Below are 22,048 nucleotides of genomic sequence, written 5' to 3' on the forward strand. Positions count from 1 at the left end.
GTGTGTATGGTGATGGATGCATGGACTGGTGTCTGACTTATTATGAAACCCCTTCCCTCGGATATTACGAATGGTGACAGTATGTTGGGTTAGTCAGCTCCAGATTGTGGCAGGCTACACGCCACTGAGCCTTCCTCACCTACACTAGCGTCCGTCGGTGCCCGGCTCCTCCGGCATCGTCGCTTAGCGGCTTCAGTTACGGCCGCGCTGCAGTAGTAGCAGCTTTTGGTGTTCGCGGCTGCGACGCCACACGCCGGCTGACCTGTGCAGCTAACAGGTTCAGCCTTTACGTCTAGTTCATACTTTGGCGTCTCTGTGACTAAACAGAGTCCGCTCTCAGGCTCTCGGGTGAAGTTAACCCGAGCGCTGTATCGCACTTCTAGCGTATCTGCCATTGTCCAGCAGCGGTCTTGTCATCTACCGCACGGTGGACCCCGGGCGGCGAACGCGCCTTCCATTATTTATATCTGGTGCGTTCCGCCGACCCTAACATGCACAAATTTGCTGGGAGAAATACTACATTTTCTGAAACAATTTCAAAGGTGCCAACATTTTTGGTCGTGACTGTAAAGCCCCCGTCACACATAGTTTTGTGACGCAACAGCGATCTCACCAGCGAGATCGCTGTGTGTGACACTGACCAGCGACCGGCCCCCCTGCTGGTTATCGCTGATCGTCCTGGAATAGCCAGGACATTTTTTTTATCGCTGGTCTCCCGCTGGCCAGCACGCATCGCTGCGTGTGATAGGCGGGAGATCAGGGATCAGCGTGCTGGTAACTAAGGTAAACACAGGGTTTCTAAGCACCAGGCGGTGCTTAGAAACCCGATGTGTACCTTAGTTACCAGCGCGCTGATGCAGGGAGCTGGTAACCAAGGTACACATCGGGTTTCTAAGTGACGGACACCCCTTAGAAACCCGATGTGTACCTTAGTTACAAGCTCTCGGCATCAGAGCGCTGGTAACTAAAGTACACAGCGACGCCGCGCGCTCGGCGTCGCTCGTGCTGATCGCTGGTGAAGCTGTCTGTTTGACAGCTCACCAGCGATCATGTAGCGACTCACCAGCGATCCTGACAAGTTGATATCGTTGTCGGGATCGCTGGTGAGTCGCTATGTGTGACGGGGCCCTAACTATTCCATAGCCCTGTTTTGTAGATATGTCTTCACAGTCTTCCATGTTTTCCAGGTGGCAATCAAGCAGACATTAGCGTAGCAAGGAAAGGATACCAACTTTCATGACTTATCTTATCCACAGTGCAGAGTATCAAAGGACAAGACTTCGTTATCAAACGCCTGAGCAGCCCTTGATCTTAAAGCTACAGTGAAGACACAAGCCTTAGTTACTTTGCCTTTGGAGATGCAGTGCTTTCAGTTAACCATAATCTAGTGGAATAAGCTACCAATTAGAAGCCATGTTTCCATTGTAGAGAATAAACTGATATATATTTGTTTGGTTGAACTAAAAACATAAAACTAATTATTTTATCTATATCCAGAGATTCCTTTATAGTTATTTATGATAATGTAAGAGATTAATTAAATACATACGTGGGAAACCATATTGCTTCAATAATCTCTTCTTTGAAAGTACTTTCATAGCCTAAGAAAAATAACATATGGGTAGATTATAAAATGCAAGCAGAATCCATTAAACAATTGTTCAGTTACTATTTCAGTGCATATAATCTGTGATGCAGATAAAATATTTTTGTTACGATATTTTTAAAACATCAAGGTCCCAATTAATTAATACTGGCATTTTGTATGCGAGTTGCAGGCATGAATAAGATGTGCTGAATGTTTGGCGCACTTTATCAGTAATAAGCGCTGCCTCATGTTTTACCAGAAATGTTACTCCAGTCATGGACTGGAAAAACATTTCTGGAATAAAAAACTGTCCCCATTGATGAAAGAGAATATGGTGGGCATAGCCACGCCTACCCCAGTTCCAATTTGGTGGTGCTGCCCTTAACGCCAAAAACCTCAAAATTTATGCACAACTATGTGCTGCTTTTTAAAGAATTTTCCACCAGTTTTATAGCATAAACACGTTAATGAATCGGGGACCAGGTGTTTTACTTGTAGTGTAGTGTAGTATAAATATAGGTTCATTTGCACCCCAACAACCCCCTTCAGCTCTGTATATTATTCAAGGAATTATACTTGCTAACTTGCTTTATCCAAAATTTGTTCTGATATATTCTTCCGTCTAGGTAAACTTCCTAATTGTGACCATCATAAGAAGTCACAAAGTTAAAATCAGAGATATATAAGCATACAGTTTATACAGTGGCATGTAAAAGTTTTGGCATCCTCACTTGATTGCAAAAGACCTTCAGAAAGATTTAGCAGACTCTGGAGTTGTGGTACATTGTTCTACTGTTCAGAGACACCTGCACAAATGTGGCCTTCATGGAAGAGTCATCAGAAGAAAGCCTCTTCTGCATCCTCCCCATAAAATTCAGCATCAGAAATATGAAAAAGAACTTCTAAACAAGCCTGATGCATTTTGAAAACAAGTCCTGTGAACTGATAGGTTAAAATAGAACTCTTTGGCCACAATGATCAAAAGGTATGTGTGGAGAAAAAAGGGCACAGTATTTCAGGAAAAGAACATTTCGACAACCATTAAGCATGGGGGTGGATCAATCATGCTTTGAGGTTGTGTTGCAGTCAATGGTACGGGGAACACTTCATACTTTTACATGCCACTGTACATGAAAAGCACTTAGATTGTTAGGTGTCAAACAATGGGATTTTATTGCATGCTATAGATTACAACTGTAATTTTCTTTTCTCAACTTGATTCTAGTATTATATCAACGAAAATACAAAACGAAAATATTACAATACTGAAAATGAGGAAGAGCAAACCCATCAACTGTTTTTTCTTATTACAATATGTGTTATTTTGATCTTTGCATTTTCATTTTTCAAGCAGTTTTAAAGCACAACTTCAGAGGTTTTTTCTTGCAGAGCTGGAGTGTTGCTACTAATCTACGTTACCTGCACCCAGTCTCATACTTTCTAGCCGCCATCTTCATCTTTTATCCACGCTAGTTGGTGTCCAGCAGTTTGTGACCTACTGGATTGCTACAGTGTTTGCTGGGCAGTCTGGAAGTCATAGCTCAATGTATGTTTATGTAAACCAGAAAAAGACCTGAACGATGCTATCGTAGGCTTAAGGTACCGTTACACTTAGAGATGCACCAGCGATCCCGACCATGATATGAAGCGGTCAGGATCGCTGGTGCATCGCTAAGTGGTCGCTAGTGAGCTGCCAAACAGGCAGATCTCACCAGCGACACAGCAGCGGTCGGGGGTAGCTACTTACCTGTCAGACGAGGCGATCCTGACGTCCTCCCGCCCGCTTCCACGCGTCGCTCGTCTCCACAGCAGGAAGCCCAGCAGGAAGTGGCCGATGAGAAACGGCCCAGGACATTCTCGCGCAATCAGCAATAATCAGCGGGGGAGCCGGTCGGAGGTAATTATCACACATAGCGATATCGCTAGCAATATCGCTGCTGCGTCACAAAACTAGTGACGTTATAGCGATATTGCTAGCGATATCGCTTAGTGTAATGGGCCCTTAACATTGAGACCTTTTGACCGTTATCTCTGACGGGCTAGGTGGATTAGCTTTCTTCCATAACAGCGGAATAAAAGCTCTGGCAGCCATCACCAAAATTCTTAGTAGAAACTGTTTGTAGGAGGAAACGGAAGTCTCCTTCAGTCTCCATGAATTTACTCCAAAGAATCTGAGGACTCAGCCCCAAAGACACAGGGTTAGAGTCCCTCTAGACCCACCAATGCTCGGCGCCGCAACTGAAAAATCAACTAGGAGGCGCCGGACTGTCACATCACCATCAGACTCAGGGCCTGCTGTCCCGGCCTTGACCACTAGGAGGCGCCGGTCTGTCCCATCGCCGTCTGACTCGTGGCCTGCGGTTCCGGCCTCGGTCTCTGGGAGGCGCTGTGCTTCAACCCCGAGTCATGGCGGCGATAGTTATGAGGCTCCTGCGCAGGCGTCCGCTGGACGCAAGCTTCGCTCCTCGGTCAGTCATGAAGGGGCTGGTGCATCACCATCCAGCCTGGTCCTGGGGGCGGTCCGGATGACATCATCAGCCCAGGAGCCTGTGAGGGATGACCTGATCCCTCAAATACTTTGGGACGGCTCTTGCAGGCCGCCGGATATATTCTTGGTTCCCCTGCGTGTTACTGTGTGAATTACTGTTTGACTGACTCTGACTTTTGCCTGGACTTCTGACCCCGCTTCTGCCTAACGATTCTGTACCTCTGCGACTCTCCTGGTTTATGACTCTGACTTCGGCCAGGATTCTGACTCTGCTCCTGCCTAACGATTCTGTACCTCTGCGACTCTCCTGGTTTATGACTCTGACTTCGGCCTGGATTCTGACTCTGCTTCTGCCTAACGATTCTGTACCTCTGCGACTCTCCTGGTTTATGACTCTGGCTTCGGCCTGGAATCTGACTCTGCTACTGTCTACTGTTTTTATACCATTTCTGCCCGACTGGTTTAGTCTCGGATATCATTGCCTCTGTGTCCTGTATTGGAACACCTTTCTGGCGACCGTCCTGCTCTGGTCATTGCTCCTATTCAGACAGCGCCTCCTGGGCTCTGCTATAAATCCAGATTCCTGTATAGGGGTAAAGGGTATCAGTGTTTCTCGGGGTGTTGTCTGGCTCCAGCCCAGACCGCAGGCAGACGTCACAAGGGGTTAACTAGTGGGACAGTTTTATAAGCAGACGCGGCAATACTAAATATGTGCACTTTTATTGTTTTTTTTCACATAAAGAAATGTATTTAATGGGGAATATTTTTCTTTGTTTTATTCAGGAATGTTTTAAAATATTTTTACACTTTTTTTTCTTCACTTTTTTACTTTGACCCAGGATGAGACATCACTATATAGTATCAGATCGCTGATCTGACACTTTCAGAAATCTGTGTCAGATCAGAGATCTGACAGGCAGCGCTGGAGGCTTGCCGATGCCTGCTCTCAGCAGGCACTGACAAGCCACCTCCCTGCAGGACCCGGAAGGACCTCGTGGCCATCTTGGATCCAGGGGCCTTCAGGGAGGAGGCCCTCGGAACAATGCGATGCTTCCCTATGCCACTGGAACGCAGCGATCATGTTTGATCGCAGTGTGCCGGGGTTAAAGTCCCAGGAGCGGTCTCCCCGAGAGCACTGCTGATCAGAGATGACGTACTATCCCATCCCTGGGCATTCAGGCCCAGGGCACCTGGACAAGATAGTACGTCATATGTCAAATAGGGGTTAAAGAATCCAGGTTGGGACAATTGAGTCACCTGGCCATATACCTCACTGCTCTCGGTAAGTTTCCTAAGCTCATCGTTACCTCCTCGCTGTGGGGGCCCGACAAAAGCAGGGAGCTCCTAGTGGAGGTATTGGGCATTAGAAGCAGCTCTAATCCTGGTGAATCAGTGGAAGGGTGAGACTCTGTAATTGGCACCATCTTGGGTATTTGCTGGGACTGTTCTGTATGCTATTGTGTGTTGGTGGTTCAATAAATTATTGCCACACTGTTTTACCCTCACCCTGTGTTGTCTGAGTAGTGTTCTGCCCACGGGGAGAGAGCAGGTGTTCAGTATTATGAGCCCTGGTCCATGCAGTCTTTCTAGAGACAGCTGGGCCAGCGGACAAGAGCACCTACTCCGTGTCTTCACACCAAATCTTATAAAAACTTTCGTAGGAGTTATTGACTGGAGGAGGAGAGTTGCTCCATTAACATATCTTTATTAATTTTTGCAAACCGGTGGTGAGTCTTTTTTTTTTTTCCAAAGTAGAGTAATGCACACACTTGTAGTCGCAATTAAATGCCTTAATATGGAGTGTCTATATAATCTTAGAGGGATATCGCAGTGAGGGAGGACAAAACCTGGGTTTAGGTCAGTGAGTTTATGAATTGACTGGTTTGACAAGGGGCAGACACTAACAGCTTGGGGCACCTGTGAAAGTAATGTCTCTGGGCCCCCCCTCCTATTATGGCGACAAAGCTATACACAGCTCTGGCAAAAATTAAGAGACCACTGCAAAATTTTCAGTTTGTCTGATTTTTCTCTTTATAGGTATATTTTTGAGTAAAATGTAAATTGCTCTTTTATTCTATAAACTACTGACAACATGTCTTCGAGTTTCCAAGCACTAAATTTTGTATTTAAGTTCAGAAAATGAGAAATGGTCACAGTGACAAAAAAATGCAGTGCTTGCAGACCTCAAATAATGCTAAGAAAACAAGTTCATAATCATTTAGAAACAATACTAATATTTTAACTCCGGAAGAGTTCAGAAATGAATATTTTGTGGAATTACCATGATTTTTAATCACAGCTTTCATGCTTCGTGGCATGCTTTCCACCAGTCTTTCACACTGCATTTGGGTAACCTTATGCCACTCCTGGTACAAAAATGTAAGCAGTTCTTCTTTGTTTGATGGCTTGTGACTAACCATCTTCCTCTTGATTACATTCCAGAGGTCTCCGTCTAACCATTAGACGACCAGGTGTTCGGCAAAGCTGAAAATTACACTCATCAGAGAAGATTACCTTACTCCAGTCCTCTATGGTCCAATCCTTATGGTCTTTGGCAAACTTCAGCCTGGCTCTCCTTTGGTTCTCATTGATGAAAGGCTTTTTTTTACCTTTACATGACTTGAGCCCTGCCTCTAGGAGCCTGTTATGAACTGTTCTTGCCGTGCACTTCACCCCAGCTGCCATTTGCCATTCCTTTTGTAGGTCACTTGATGTCATCCTGCGGTTGCTGAGTGACATAAGAATAAGATGATGGTCATCCCGGTCAGTGGACAGTCAATTCGCCCTGTGTCGGTCTGTAGCTTTGTTGTCCCAATGTCTGCTGCTTTACCTTGTTGTAATGGACTGCCATCTTAGAAATTTTAAGGATGGAGGCAACATTACGCTCACTGTGTCCCTCTGCAAGACTTTTCTTTTCAACTCCTTTGGCATGGTTAAAAGTAATTTTTTAATTCCTATTACAATGGGACATTGTCAAATAAGATCACAGTGAGAAATACCTATCCCCTCCCACTCATCCCTGATTTGTACAATCAACTGTCGGGGGGCCAAAGGTTTTCTAAATTGGACCTCAGGGGAGCATATAATCTAATCCGTATTCAGGAGGGGGTTGAGTGGAAAACGGCATTTCTCACTTCTGAAGGGTTATTTGAGAATTTGGTTATGCCCTTTGGTCTCACTAATGTACCAGCTGTTTTTCAGAATTTTATTAATCATGTATTTTCTGCTTTTATTGGGTGCTTCATGATGGTGTATTGAGATGATATCCTTGGTGTTTTCATCCAACAAAAAAGTTCACATGGATCATCTACGTGCGGTTCTCCAGAGGTTACGGGAGAACTCGCTTTTTTCGAACCTGAAAAATGCTCATTCTTTGTCCAAGATTTGTCCTTTCTGGAGTTAATTCTGTCTGACAAGGGGTTTCGTATAGACCCTGGCCCCTCACGGATCTGACTCGTAAGGGGGCTGATATCAAAACTGGTCAGCTCCGGCTGTGGCGGCGTTTTCTTTATTAAAGAAATGCTTTATGTCTGCCCCTGTTTTGGTCCAGCCTGATCTGTCTGAACCGTTCATCGTTGAGGTGGACGCGTCGGAGGTGGGAGTGGGGGAGATGTTGTCCCAAGGACTGGCCACTTTGATCAACTTGTGCTTTCTTCTTGAAAACATTGTCTCCGGCTGAGAGAAATTATTGTTGGGAATCGGGAGCTTTTAGCTATCAAGTTTGCCTTTGAAGATTGGAGGCACTTTTTGGAGGGGGCTGTTCTTCGGATCACGGTGATTACGAACCACAAGAATCTGTCTTATATTGAGTCGGCCAAACGTCTTACTCCCAGACAGGCTAGGTGGTCGCTTTTTTTCACGCTTTAATTTCTTAACTTCTTCCAAGAATGTTAAGGCAGATGCCTTATCGCGCAGCTTGAATCCGATATCACCTCCCGAACCTTCTTCCTCCATTCTTCAGCACGGGATGGTCGTGGCAGTGGTGTCCTCAGAATTGGAGCGGGAGATTCGTGAGGCTCAGTCTCTTGCTCTTCCGTCATTGCCTGACAACAGGCTCTTTGATGCGGTTCAGTAGGCCTTCTTCCAAGAATGTCAAGGCAGATGCCTTATTGCACAGTTTGGATCCGATATCACCTCCCGAACCTTCTTCCTCCATTCTTCAGCACGGGGTGGTCATGGCAGTGGTGTCCTCAGAATTGGAGCAGGAGGCTCAGTCTCTTGCTCTTCCGTCATTGCCTGACAACAAGCTCTTTGTTCCGGTTCAGTACCGGTTGAGGATGCTCCAGGAGTTCCACGATTCTGCTCTTATTGGGCATCCTTGAATCTTGGCCACTCGTAAAGCAATTGCTAGGCTGCTTTGATGGTCCTCTATGGCTTCTGATGTCGCCGTGTTTGTGTCTTCGTGTAATACTTGTGCCTGTGCTAAAAGCTCTCATGGCCAGCTGGGGAATTGGTGCCATTGCCAAATCCGGATAGACCTTGGACTCATTTGTCCATAGACTTTATCACTGATCTCCCCCCTTCCAATGGCAAAACTGTGGTCTGGGTGGTGGTGGATAAATTCAGAAAAACAGGCACATTTTGTACCTTTGGCGGGACTGCCTAATGCTGAAACACTTTCTAGGTTGTTTGTTGAGCACCTCGTGCGATTGTATGGTGTGCCTTTGAGTGTGGTTTCAGATGGGGGGTACAATTTGTGTCCAAATTCTGGAGGGCTTTTTGTAAAAGGTTAGGTATTAGTTTGGCCATCTCCGCGGCCTATCATCCCGAAGCCAATGGTCAGACGGAGAGAACCAATCAGTCTCTTGAACAAATTTTGCAGTGTCTTACCACATGCCAACAGGATGATTGGTGTTCTTTGCTACCAGTGGCTGAGTTTGCCTTTAATAATCGTATTAAATCAGTCCACAAGAACCTCTCCGTTCTTTTGTAATTATGGCTATCACCCCCATTTTGGTGAGTTTTCCAGGATGGACTCGGGGTGTCCTGGGGCTGATTCGGCCATTCAGCGGTTGAGGGAGGTATGAAGGGAGGTCCAGAGGAACATTGGGGAAGCTCAGGGCAAACATAAACTGTTGGTGGATAAGCGACGATCTACAAGACCTATATTCCTGGTGGGCGATAAAGTATGGTTGTCTACTAAGAACATTCGTCTGAAAGTTCCTTCCGCTAAGCTAGATCCCAGGTTTATAGGGCCTTATGAGGTAACTGAGGTTGTCAATCCAGTTGCCCTCCTGTTATGAATGAGTCACCGTAGGAGGCAAAAGCAGAAATACAAGCTAAGTCCAGAAAACCAGAGAAGTTGGCAACTATCAGATTGCAGACCCCTGAACCTATCAACACAACTAGCAGTAGCCGTGGGGGGTTCCTACGATGCCCTAGACCCCTCGATCACAGCCGGAGAAATACATAGGCCTAAAGAAAGAAAGGGGAAATCTAAACTGCCCCAGAGCAGACCCCAAAGCAATAGGCAGCCCCCAACATATAATGACGGTGAAGCAAGATGAAAATACTAACACATACAGAAAGATAGACTGAGCAAAGACGGGGCCCCAAAACTACCTAGATAGGAAAGGACAGGAAGGCTGCTGTCTGCAATCTGCCAAAACCCTATCAAAGACATAAGCCAACCAGCTGATATGAAAAGGCCCTGAAGCAGCTAGGCTTCAAAAACTGAATCAGCACTCAGGTATTTTCAGAAGACAGAGCTAAACGAATTCAGCACACCCCAGCAGGGAATGGCAGAAATCCAGAAAAACAAAGCAAAAACAAAGTCAAAGCACAAAAGCAAAAGGCCGAGCAGCAAACTTAGCTTTGGAGGAGCAGGAATTCAGACTGGTCTCCAAGGATCCCACAGAGAAATCACCCGCAGGGCAGAAGGGCGTCGGCAGCATTATATCCAGTCCGTAACTCCACTCAGCCAGTCACAATCATCAGCCTCAGGTGTTTGACAATCAGGCTCACTACCTTTCTTTACCAGAAGAGGGAGTTCCTCGGGCCTCAGTAATGAAGGGGAAAATGACCTCACAACAGTACCTCCCCCTTGAGGAGGGGTCACCGAACCCTCAACTATGCCACCAGGGCGATCAGGGTGAGCCCGATGAAAGGCACGCACCAATCGTTTGGCATGAATATCAGAGGCGGAGACCCAGGAATTATCCTCCTGACCATAACCCTTCCACTTAACCAAATACTGGAGTCTCCGTCTAGCCAGACGGGAATCCAGTACTTTCTCTACCTCATACTCCATGTTACCTTCAACCAATACAGGGTATGGAAGTGCCACCCCCGGAACAACAGGTTCAACAAACCTCTTCAGCAAAGATTTATGGAACACATTATGGATTTTAAATGTGACAGGAAGAGCCACATGAAAAGAGACCGGATTAATAATCTCCACAATCTTGTAAGGTCCAATAAATCTAGGCTTAAACTTAGGAGAAGCCACCTTCATAGCAATATTTTTCGATGATAACCACACCATATCACCAACCTTAAACTGGGGACCAATGGTCCTATGTCGGTTGGAAAACCGCTGGGCCTTCTCCCGGGAGAGAGATAACTTATCCACCACTTGGTCCCAGATCTGGTGCATTCTCTCCACCACAGTGTCAACACCTGGGCAGGCAGAGGGCTCCACCTGCCCTGAAGAAAATCGAGGATGAAACCCAAAGTTACAAAAAAAAGGTGACATCAAAGTGGCAGAACTAGCTCTATTATTCAAAGCAAATTCGGCCAAAGGCAAAAATGAAACCCAATCATCCTGATCAGCAGAAATAAAACATCTCAAATATGACTCCAAGGTCTGGTTTGTTCTCTCTCTCTGCCCATTGGTCTGAGGGTGAAAAGCAGAGGAGAAGGACAACTGAATTCCCAGCCTGGAACAGAAAGTTCTCCAAAATCTAGACACAAACTGCACTCCTCTGTCAGATACAATGTTCTCAGGAATCCCGTGCAAACGAACCACCTGTTGTAAAAACAGGGGCACCAACTCAGAGGAAGACGGCAACTTAGGGAGTGGTACAAGATGAACCATCTTAGAGAACCTATCACAAATCACCCAAATAACAGTCATCCTCTGAGAGACAGGCATATCAGAGATGAAATCCATTGAAATATGGGTCCATGGCCTCTTGGGGACCGGCAAAGGCATCAACAACCCACTAGAGCGAGAACACGATTTAGACCGGGAGCACGTCCCACAGGACTGCACAAAATTCCTGACATCACGAGACAAGGAAGGCCACCAAAAAAACCAACTCACCAGATCTCTAGTACCAAAAATACCTGGATGACCAGCCAAAGCAGAGCAATGAACTTCAGACATCACTCTCTTCTTCCACTGGTCAGGAACATACAACTTTCCACTGGGACAACGCTCAGGTTTGTCCTCCTGGAACTCTTCCAGAGCACGTCTCAAATCGGGCGAGATGGCAGAAAGAACTACCCCTTCGCCTAAGATGGTAGCAGGCTTGGTCACCACAGGAGAATCAGCAAGGAACCTCCTAGAGAGGGCGTCTGCCTTGACATTCTTTGTTCCAGGAAGAAAAGAAACCACAAAATCAAAACGTGTAAAAAACAAGGCCCACCTAGCCTGACTAGGGTTCAAGCGCTTAGCCGACTCTAGGTAAATCAAATTCTTGTGGTCAGTGAGGACCACGACTTGATGCTTAGCTCCCTCCAACCAATGTCTCCACTCCTCAAATGCCCATTTCATGGCCAACAGTTCCCTATTCCCCACATCATAGTTACGTTCAGATGGAGAGAACTTTCGGGAAAAGAAAGCACAAGGATTCATTTTAGATGTTACAGGATCCTTTTGGGACAAAACAGCTCCTGCACCAATCTCAGAAGCGTCCACCTCTACCTGGAATGGAAGTGAGACATCAGGTTGCCGCAAAACCGTGGCGGAGGTGAATCTTCGTTTCAACTCCTGAAAGGAAGAAACAGCCTCCGGAGACCAATTTAACACATCAGCACCCTTTTTAGTCAAATCAGTCAATGGCTTGGCAATACTAGAAAATTTTGCTATAAATTTCCGATAAAAATTAGCAAAACACAAAAACTTCTGGAGGGCCTTCAAAGAAGTGGGCTGAACCCAATCGTGAATGGCCTGTACCTTGGCCGGGTCCATTTCAATAGTTGACGGGGACAAAATAAATCCCAAAAAAGAAATCCTCTGTACTCCAAAAAGGCATTTAGATCCCTTGACATACAGGGAATTCTCCCTCAAGATCCGGAACACAGTCCGAATATGTTCCACATGAGAATCCCAATCCTTGGAGAAGATCAAAATATCATCCAGATAGATAATCAAAAATTTATCGACAAAATCTCGGAAAATATCGTTCATGAAGCACTGGAAGACAGAAGGGGCATTAGTGAGCCCAAAAGGCATCACCAGGCACTCAAAATGTCCCTCCGGAGTATTAAACGCCGACTTCCATTCATCCCCATGCTTAATGCGAATAAGATTATACGCCCCCTGAGGTCAAGCTTGGTAAACCAGCAAGCACCTTTAACTCTGGAGAATAGATCAGAAATCAGGGGTAACGGATACTGATATTTAACAGTAATTTTGTTGAGGGCACGATAATCAATACAAGGTCTTAATGATCCATCGTTTTTGGCTGCAAAAAAAAAACCGGCACCCAAGGGTGATGAGGATGGTCTAATATGACCCTTCTCCAGCGCCTCCTTAATATAGGATCGCATAGCCTCGTGCTCGGGTACAGATAAATTGAAGAGCCGACCCTTGGGAAATTTACACCCCGGGCTCAGTTCAATTGCACAGTCATAACTCCTATGAGGAGGCAGAGACGCAGACTCATTCTCACTAAATACATCATAAAAGTCCGCCAAATAATCAGGAACATCATGCGACTGAGGAGAGGTGGAAAACACCGGAGCCTCACTAAAGGCACCCCGACAACCCCAACTCACCACAGACACAGATTTCCAATCCAAAACTGGATTATGAATCTGTAACCAGGGAAACCCCAGAACAACAGTATCATGCAGATTATGCAACACCAGAAATCTGCAATTTTCTTGATGGTCTGGGGCGACCCGCATTACCACCTGGGTCCAAAACTGGGGTTTATTTTTAGCCAAAGGAGTAGCATCAATTCCCCTCAAAGGGATAGGCGTCTGCAGAGGTGTCATCGGAAATCCACAACGTTTAGCAAAATCCAAGTCCATTAGGTTTAGGGCTGCTCCCGAATCCACAAACGCCTTGGCGGAAAATGTGGACAGGGAGCAGATCAGAGTAATAGCCAGAAGAAACTTAGGTTGAACACCCCCAACAGAAAACGTGTGTGCAAAGCGTTTCTCTCGTTTGGGACAGACAGAAATAATATGCGAGGCATCTCCACAGAAAAAACACAACTTATTACGCCTTCTGAACTCCTGACGCTGCTCTCTGGAAAAAACTCTATCACATTGCATAGGTTCAGACATTTGTTCAACAGGTGGCAACACCTCTCGTGCAGCTTTGCGTTCGCGCAAACGCCGATCAACCTGAATGGCTAATGATATAGAATCGTCAAGACCAGAGGGAACAGGAAATCCCACCATAGTATCTTTTACGGCTTCTGAAAACCCCTTCCGAAAGAGAGCAGCCAAGGCATTATCATTCCAGGTAGTAAGTACTGCCCACTTTCGGAATTTTTGACAGTACAATTCTGCAGAATCACGACCCTGGCTCAATGCCAGCAGGGTCTTTTCAGCCTGATCAATGGCATTAGGTTCGTCATACAACAACCCCAAAGCTTGAAAGAATGCGTTCACATTAGTCAGAATAGGATCATCTGGTTTCAAAGAAAACGCCCAATCCTGGGGATCGCCACGCAGCAAAGAGATGACAATTTTAACCTGCTGCGCGGAGCTCCCTGACGAGTTAGGCTTCAAGGCAAAAAATAATTTACAATTATTTTTGAAATTCAAAAATTTAGACCGATCCCCAAAAAATACATCAGGTGTAGGAATCTTTGGTTCAGCATCACGTGAATGAGCAAGGTAGGCGGAAATTCCCCGCACTTCCGCAGCGAGCTGCTCCACACAATCAGACAATTGCTTTATCTCCATTGAGAGAAAAAAAAAAATTCCCCCTACGGCCTCAGAGATATAGAGGAAAAAATATACACACTTTTTTTTTTTTTTTTTACAATACTTTCGTGCTATTGAGTACCCTAGAATCTGCGGTATGGCCGGTTATTCTGTTATGAATGAGTCACCGTAGGAGGCAAAAGCAGAAATACAAGCTAAGTCCAGAAAACCAGAGAAGTTGGCAACTATCAGATTGCAGACCCCTGAACCTATCAACACAACTAGCAGTAGCCGTGGGGGGTTCCTACGATGCCCTAGACCCCTCGATCACAGCCGGAGAAATACATAGGCCTAAAGAAAGAAAGGGGAAATCTAAACTGCCCCAGAGCAGACCCCAAAGCAATAGGCAGCCCCCAACATATAATGACGGTGAAGCAAGATGAAAATACTAACACAGACAGAAAGATAGACTGAGCAAAGACGGGGCCCAAAAACTACCTAGATAGGAAAGGACAGGAAGGCTGCTGTCTGCAATCTGCCAAAACCCTATCAAAGACATAAGCCAACCAGCTGATATGAAAAAGGCCCTGAAGCAGCTAGGCTTCAAAAACTGAATCAGCACTCAGGTATTTTCAGAAGACAGAGCTAAATGAATTCAGCACACCCCAGCAGGGAATGGCAGAAATCCAGAAAAACAAAGCAAAAACAAAGTCAAAGCACAAAAGCAAAAGGCCGAGCAGCAAACTTAGCTTTGGAGGAGCAGGAATTCAGACTGGTCTCCAAGGATCCCACAGAGAAATCACCCGCAGGGCAGAAGGGCGTCGGCAGCATTATATCCAGTCCGTAACTCCACTCAGCCAGTCACAATCATCAGCCTCAGGTGTTTGACAATCAGGCTCACTACCTTTCTTTACCAGAAGAGGGAGTTCCTCGGGCCTCAGTAATGAAGGGGAAAATGAACTCACAACACCCTCCACTTACGCCTACCTCCATCGCTTCGGATCCCCAATGTGTTCCAAAAGTCTCTCCTGAAGTCATTTGTACCTTCCTCTGATGTGTCTCCATCCCCTCCGCCTCCGATTTCTGTGGACGGGAAGATGGCGTATGAGCTGGAATGGATTGTGGATCTGCGTAGGGTCTGCAGTTCTCTGCAGTATTTGGTACATTGGAGGTTTTACGGTCCTGAGGATCGATCCTGGGTCCAGGCGCGATCAGTTCATGCCGATTGATTGGTCTGGGCGTTTCATGCGCGGTATTCTGGGAAACCTGGGGGTTTAATTTGCAAAATGAATCTTGCCAAATCAGAAAAGGTGATTTTCTGGATTTGTTTTCTCATTTTGACTCTCATAGTTGTGGTCTACCTATGATGTCAACTACAGGCCTATCTCATCTTTTTAAGTGGGAGAACTTGTACAATTGGTGGCTGACTAAATACTTTTTTCCCCACTGTATCTGTTCATATCCTGACATTCTGGAGGTCTCTTGTTGTCCTGCAGTGGTGATGTTACACCACAGCACCAGATCACTAGCCTCAGCTAAACCTGCGTGAATGTGCATGTAGTGTAGTATAGGTGCATTAATACACTCATGGATCACCCTCTTCCAAGATTTCCATCTCCGGTCCTCTTCTGAGTCACGTGTAGTTCCACCTTTCCAGATCCATGCGTGGGCTGAAAGTCGTTTTTACAATGTAAGCCTATCGAGAGTCAGAACTATACTTACCTTGTAAAAGAAACTTCTGGCTCACACAAACCACTGGGTGATCTGGAGTTTGGGAACTTCAGTCAGTGACTCAGAAGAGGACGGGAGCAGAGTTGGAAACCAGAGGAGATGGCGATCGGTGAGAATATTAATGCATCTACACTACACTGCATATTTAATGGCAATGCTTCTTCAATCAACAACATTTCCCAACTCTTGGTCAAATTTTGCAAAATTCTGGAAAATCCGTACAACAGTGTGCAATGGTCTTCAATTACCGGACACACGCAATTTGTTTAACCCCTTTACCCCCAAGGGTGGTCTGCATATTAATGACCGGGCCAATTTTTACAATTCTGACCACTGTCCCTTTATGAGGTAATAACTCTGGAACACCTTTTTCTTTTAGGGACCACATCACATTTGAAGTCACTTTGCGGGGGGGGGCTATATGATAGAAAATACCCAAAAGTGACACCATTCTAAAAACTGTACCCCTCAAGGTGCTCAAAACCACATTCAAGAAGTTGATTAACCCTTCAGGTGCTTCACAGGAATTTTTTGAATGTCTAAAAAAAATGAACATTTAACTTTTTTTCACAAAAAAAATTACTTCAGGTCCAATTTTTCTTATTTTACCAAGGGTAACAGGAGAAATTGGACCACAAGAGTTGTTGTGTAATTTGTCCTGAGTATGCTGATACCTAATATGTGGGGGGAACCACTGTTTCAGTGCATGGCAGAGCTCAGAAGGGAAGAAGCGCCGTTTGACTTTTTCAATGCAAAATTGGCTGGAATTCAGATCGGAAGCCATGTCACGTTTGGAGAGGCTCTGATGTGCCTAAACGGTGGAAACCCCCCACAAGTGACTCATTTTGGAAACTAGACCCCCCCAAGGAACTTATCTAGATATGTGGTGAGAACTTTGTGGGGGGTAAACTACTATTTGGGAGCATGGCAGAGCTTGGAAGGGAAGAAGCCATTTGACTTTTTTGGCTGGAATTGAGATCGGATGCCATGCCGCGTTTGGAAAGCCCCTGATGTGCCTAAACAGTGGAAATCCCACACAAATGACACCATTTTGGAAACTAGACCCCCCAAAGAACTTATCTAGATGTGTGGTGAGCACTTTGAACCCCCAAGTGTTTCACAGAAGTTTATAACGCCTGGGCGTGAAAATAAAAGAATCATATTTTTTCCACAAACATAATCTTTTAGTCCCCCATTTTTTAGTTTCCCAAGGGCAACACAAGAAATTGGACCCCAAATGTTGTTGTCCAATTTGTCCTGAGTACGCTGATAACCCATATGGGGGGCAAAAGGGCAATTCTCAGAGATAGACTTGAAGAGTTTGATGCAAATATCTTATAAAAGTTAGCCGGGAATCCATCCGGACCGGGGCTTTTGCCATTTGCCAGAGACCTGACTGTATCCAGTATCTCCTGTTCCGAGAACGGGGTCTCAAGGGCCATTACGTCCTCAGATGGAAGAGGAGGAATCGGAGTGCTATTTACATAGTTATCCACTCTTTCCTGGAGGTCGGACACAGCCATGTCTGCCAAAGGTCCTCTAAGGTTGTAAAGGGAGTTGTAATAGCCCCTAAATGAGTCTGCAATCTCCAAGGGGGAGTGGAGGGATTTACCTGACCCAGACTTAATGGTAGGTATATAGGTAGTAGGAATTCGTGGGTGTAAAAATCGTGCTAAGGCCCTACCAGGCTTGTCAGAGTATTCATACAGGTATCTGCGGAAGCGGTCTCTCTGTCTTGCTGTTGCTGTATCTAGCAATAAGCTTAAGTCAGTTCTAGCTTTCAACAGGTCAGTCATGACTTATGGATTTTGTGACCTTTTGTGTTCCAACTCCAAAGCTTGGATGTGCGTCAACAAATTTGGAATGGCAGAAGCCCTTTCTCTCTTTAATCGTGCCCCCTGTTGGATGAATACTCCCCGTATAACTCCTTTTAAGGCCTCCCACTGATATGACAAAGCTGTGGGGTCATCTTTGTGAATATTGAAAAAATCTGTGATTTCCATCCTGATTGCCTCCTGACAAGAGGGATTTTTGAGAAGCCCCGGGTGTAAGGGCCAAGTCCATTCGTTCTATGTGAGTTCTGGAACCGTCAAGGATAGTAAGACTGGGGCATGGTCCGACCAATTTGTGTCGTCGGGTGAAACGAGAGCAGCCCGTGACTTATTAAAAAATAATCTATCCTACTATACGAATCATGTACCGCAGAATAGAAAGTATATTCACATGTAGTGGGGTGGATCAGTCTCCAAACGTCAACCAGTCTATATTCCGTTAGCTTAGATTTCAGACTCTCCAACTGGGAGGGGGAGACGGCCGACCTACCCGAAGATGAGTCCAGGACTCGATTCAATGTAAAATTGAAGTCTCCTCCGACAATTACTGAACCCTCTGCGAATGCCGAGAGGTCGCGTAGGTAAGCTTTACAAGTTCTGATCTGATCCTGGTTAGGCAAATAAAAATTAGCAATGGTAAATACATCTCTGATAATTTTAATCTTTAAAAACAAACATCTTGCGTATCAGATTTAGAGGCAATTACTTGAGCCTGTAGCGACGTGTGCAAGGCAATACTAACTCCTTTGGATTTTGAGTCTGGGTTGCCACTATGGAACCAGTGTGAGTAAAATTTATGGTTAAGTGAAGGTATCCGATCTGATCTAAAGTGGGTCTCCTGCAGAAGCAGCACATGAACCCGTTTCTTGTGCATGTGATAAAGAACCTGCGAGCGTTTTTCAGGAGTATTAAACCCTCTGATGTTCAAAGAACAAAGGTTCAAGGTGGCCATTGTAAACTAGTACAAGAATCAGTAGTAGGACTAGGTGGTGATAGGAGGGGAAGAGGTGTTGGGTAAAGAAGAGAAAGCACTTAAGAAAAAGGATATAGAAGGAAGTTCTGAGGGAAAAATAGAAGAGAGCAGAATATAATGTATGAAGCAAATAAACAAAAATTTCAGACGGAGCAGAATATTCCATCTTATTAGACCACAGGTAGCTACTCCTACGGGCTAAGAATTAAGCAGAGAAATTCTCTGAAGGAAGTGTCAAAGACACACCCTAACTTGGGATGTGACTGGACTCTAAAACAGAGAGAACAGCCAGGCCCCCACAGCAAGTTAATTATACATGTTAAACAACCAAACAGATTCAGTGCCCCAGGCCTCAAGGCTATACTGGCTATGTATTGGATCCAAATACCCTACACAACATAATACCAGAGGCAACTTGGAGGTGATGAGGATCCCTGTAGACTAATTTTTCTAGTTATAGTAAACCACTATAATGCATAATAAGGCTCCACCCCGGGACACGAGGCCCTCGATAGAAAACCACCAATATTCCCTGACCCAAGGAAAAGGACAGCGGAGAGAGCAAGTGATTAATATAGGACAAACTCCTCAGTGCTTAGGCGTCACCTGAGGGACCACCGGAATCACGGCGTAGATTTCTTCTCCTCTTCTTCCCACGTTCCGATGGTACTCTTCCACCTCCTCGAACTCCCCCGAACCCAAAAGAGAAAAAACGGGGCCACTCCCCCAGGGTGACCGGTGGCAACCCCAGAGCCGCTGAGAAATCCAGGAGATCCGACGGGGATCTCAGGATTACCGTGCCAGTGTCCCCCCAAGCTTGTAGCTGAAAAGGGTATCCCCACGTGTAGGCAATGTTTTTCACGCGCAGAGCTTCCAGGAGAGGTCGCAGAGCCCTTCTTTTAGCCAGAGTTATAGGGGAGAGGTCCGCTAGAAGTTGAATATTTATGCCATTAAAGTCTATAGTGTCGTTTTCTCGAGCTTTACGCATAATGTCCTCCTTAATTTGGAAAAAGTGGATCCTGCAAATTACATCTCTCGATCTAAATGGGTCAGGGTGCCTTGGGCCCAGGGATCGATGAGCTCTGTCCAATTCAATACGTTCATCCGTGGATTTACTCAGCAATGAATTAAAAACATGCTGTAGGGCTGAAATCAGGTCCCGTGGGGCCACGCAGTGTAATGCTGTTTCTCCTATTTCTGTTTTCAGAGTCTTCTAGCATGTCCATAACTAGATCAAAATTCTGTGAATGCTGATCTAAAAGTAGCTGCTGAGTATGAAGCTGGGAAGATAGCTCATCCACTTTAGCCTCTAACACAGTGATGGCAGAATTTATGTTGGATACGTCCTCTTTGAGGGAGCCAATTTCCCCCTTGCATACTGCCTCCAAACCCTGGATGTAACCTTCCATGTCAGTTTTGGTGGGGATGGCACTTAAATGGGCACGAAGTTCCCCTACATTCATAGTCAGGGACGAGGAATCCCCAGAACCTGTAGGGGTCTCAGAGCCATCCTGGGTAGCTTCACTGCTGATCCCCACCATGCCAGTGTCAAATGTACAAGATCCATTAAGTGTGCTGTCTGCAGACCCTGCTCTCCTCAGAGATTCGTCTGGAGCAGAGGAAAGAGTAAAAGGGGTTTTACACATAGCGATATCGCTAGCGATATCGCTATAACGTCACCGATTTTGTGACGTTATAGCGATATCGCTAGCGATATCGCTATGTGTGATACTTACCTCCGACCGGCTCCCCCGCTGTCCATCGCTGATCGCGCGAGAATGTCCGGCTCCATTTCTCGCCGTCAGCTTCCTGCTGGGGCTTCCTGCTGTGACGACAAGCGACGCATGGACGCGGGCGGGAGGACGCCAGGATCGCTGTGTGTGAAAGATGAGTATCGTGCGCTGCGTCGCTGCTGCATCGCTGTGAGATCTGCCTGTGTGACAGCTCACTAGCGATCATTTAGTGATGCACCAGCGATCCTGACCGGGTCGGATCGCTGGTGCATCGCTAAATGTAAAAGGGCCTTTAATAGTTTAGCAGCAGGAGCTGGCCCGACCTTATCTCCAGTTTTGTTCTGTCCAGCTTGGCACTTTCTGTGTGTTTGTTTTCCCTGTGTGCGTCCTCCATGTGATGATCCGGCTGCAGCAGCAAACAAGCGTGCAGCCTTCAGGCCACTCACATCAGATTTCTCCTCAGCAGCTGCCATATCTGCACGTCTGGTCTGTTTTCCCACGCTGCTTGGGGCTGTTAGATACCGAGTAATTCCAGGGTCAGCAGGTCCGGAGGAAGGCTCCCGTGGTGCCTGAGAGCGAAGACTGGCTTTATCTCTCATGTAGAGGCCAGGGGACTGCCCGTGCTTGCTAAATCTTTGCTGTAAGGGCTCTGGGAAGCAAGAGCTCTCTCTATGTGCGTCTGCCCTGCTCCATGACCAGGCCACGCCCCTATTTTTCCATAGCCGTGGAGCGTGCCTACGATGATCCTAGACGCCTCGGCACAGCCGGAGAGCTAACTAAGCCTAAAGCAAGAAAGGGGAAATCTAAACTGCCCCGGAGCAGACCCGAAAGGAATAGATAGTTCCCAAACATATATTGTCGGTGAGACAAGATGAAAACACAAACTCAGGCAGAAAAATAGACTAAGCAAACAATGGGGCCCACACTGACTAGACAGGACAGGAAAGGAAAGACACTGTCTGCAATCACGCAAAAAACCCTGCAAAAAGTCCAACACGTCTGATGCACAAAAACACTGAAGTCGCACGGCTTCGCCCTCACTATATCAGCACTCTGGTATATTCTGAAAGCAAAGTAAAAAAGAGACCAATATAACAGGGGACAAAATAAACTGGCACATGCAGTAACATATGGGCGGTGATTCAGTACAGCCCCAGCCGGAGCTGGCTGACGCGCACAAAGCAGAGATAAACAAAACCAGATCAAATGCAAACAAAATAACAAATGATCCACTTAGCTGAACACTGCAGGGAAAGAGCAGGAGACATCAGACCTCAACGGGCACAGGAAGAAAATCACAAGCAGGGATAGAGGGAGTCAGCTGTCTTAAATCCCAAACAGAAACCCCAGATCTCCAATCGTCTTCCTCATTATCAGGTGGCAAGCCTCTGTCAATCAGATCAGCTCCACTACCTCCAGTAACCACCAGAGGGAGTCCAGAAAGAGAACTCGCAACCCCTCTGTCAATCTGACCAGCTCTACTACCTTCAGTAATCACCAGAGGGAAGCCAGAGAGAGAATTCACAACACACTGCTGTATTCCCATTGTAATGTACAGCTCTGGCAAAAATTAAGAGACCACCACATCAAAACCCTGTCATGGGCAGTCCATTCTCGAGCACTGAACCCCACTGAAAAACTCTGGAATGTAATCAA

At 46.0% G+C, this 22,048-nt stretch overlaps 1 protein-coding gene across 4 annotated transcripts in view; it reads right to left on the reverse strand.

Moving 5' to 3' along the window:
* Window positions 1-22,048, reverse strand: part of CAMKK1 (calcium/calmodulin dependent protein kinase kinase 1) — a 433,796-nt gene that overhangs the window by 164,067 nt on the left and 247,681 nt on the right. For all 4 annotated transcript variants that reach the window (XM_073590582.1, XM_073590580.1, XM_073590579.1 and 1 more), the window contains one exon: window positions 1,550-1,601. In XM_073590582.1, the coding sequence (XP_073446683.1) occupies window positions 1,550-1,601 (52 nt within the window). The remainder of the gene's footprint in view (window positions 1-1,549; window positions 1,602-22,048) is intronic.

Source organism: Dendrobates tinctorius, unplaced genomic scaffold (genome assembly GCF_039654945.1).
Source record: "Dendrobates tinctorius isolate UK_male_01 unplaced genomic scaffold, ASM3965494v1 ptg000117l, whole genome shotgun sequence".
Classification (NCBI taxonomy): Eukaryota; Metazoa; Chordata; class Amphibia; order Anura; family Dendrobatidae; genus Dendrobates; species Dendrobates tinctorius.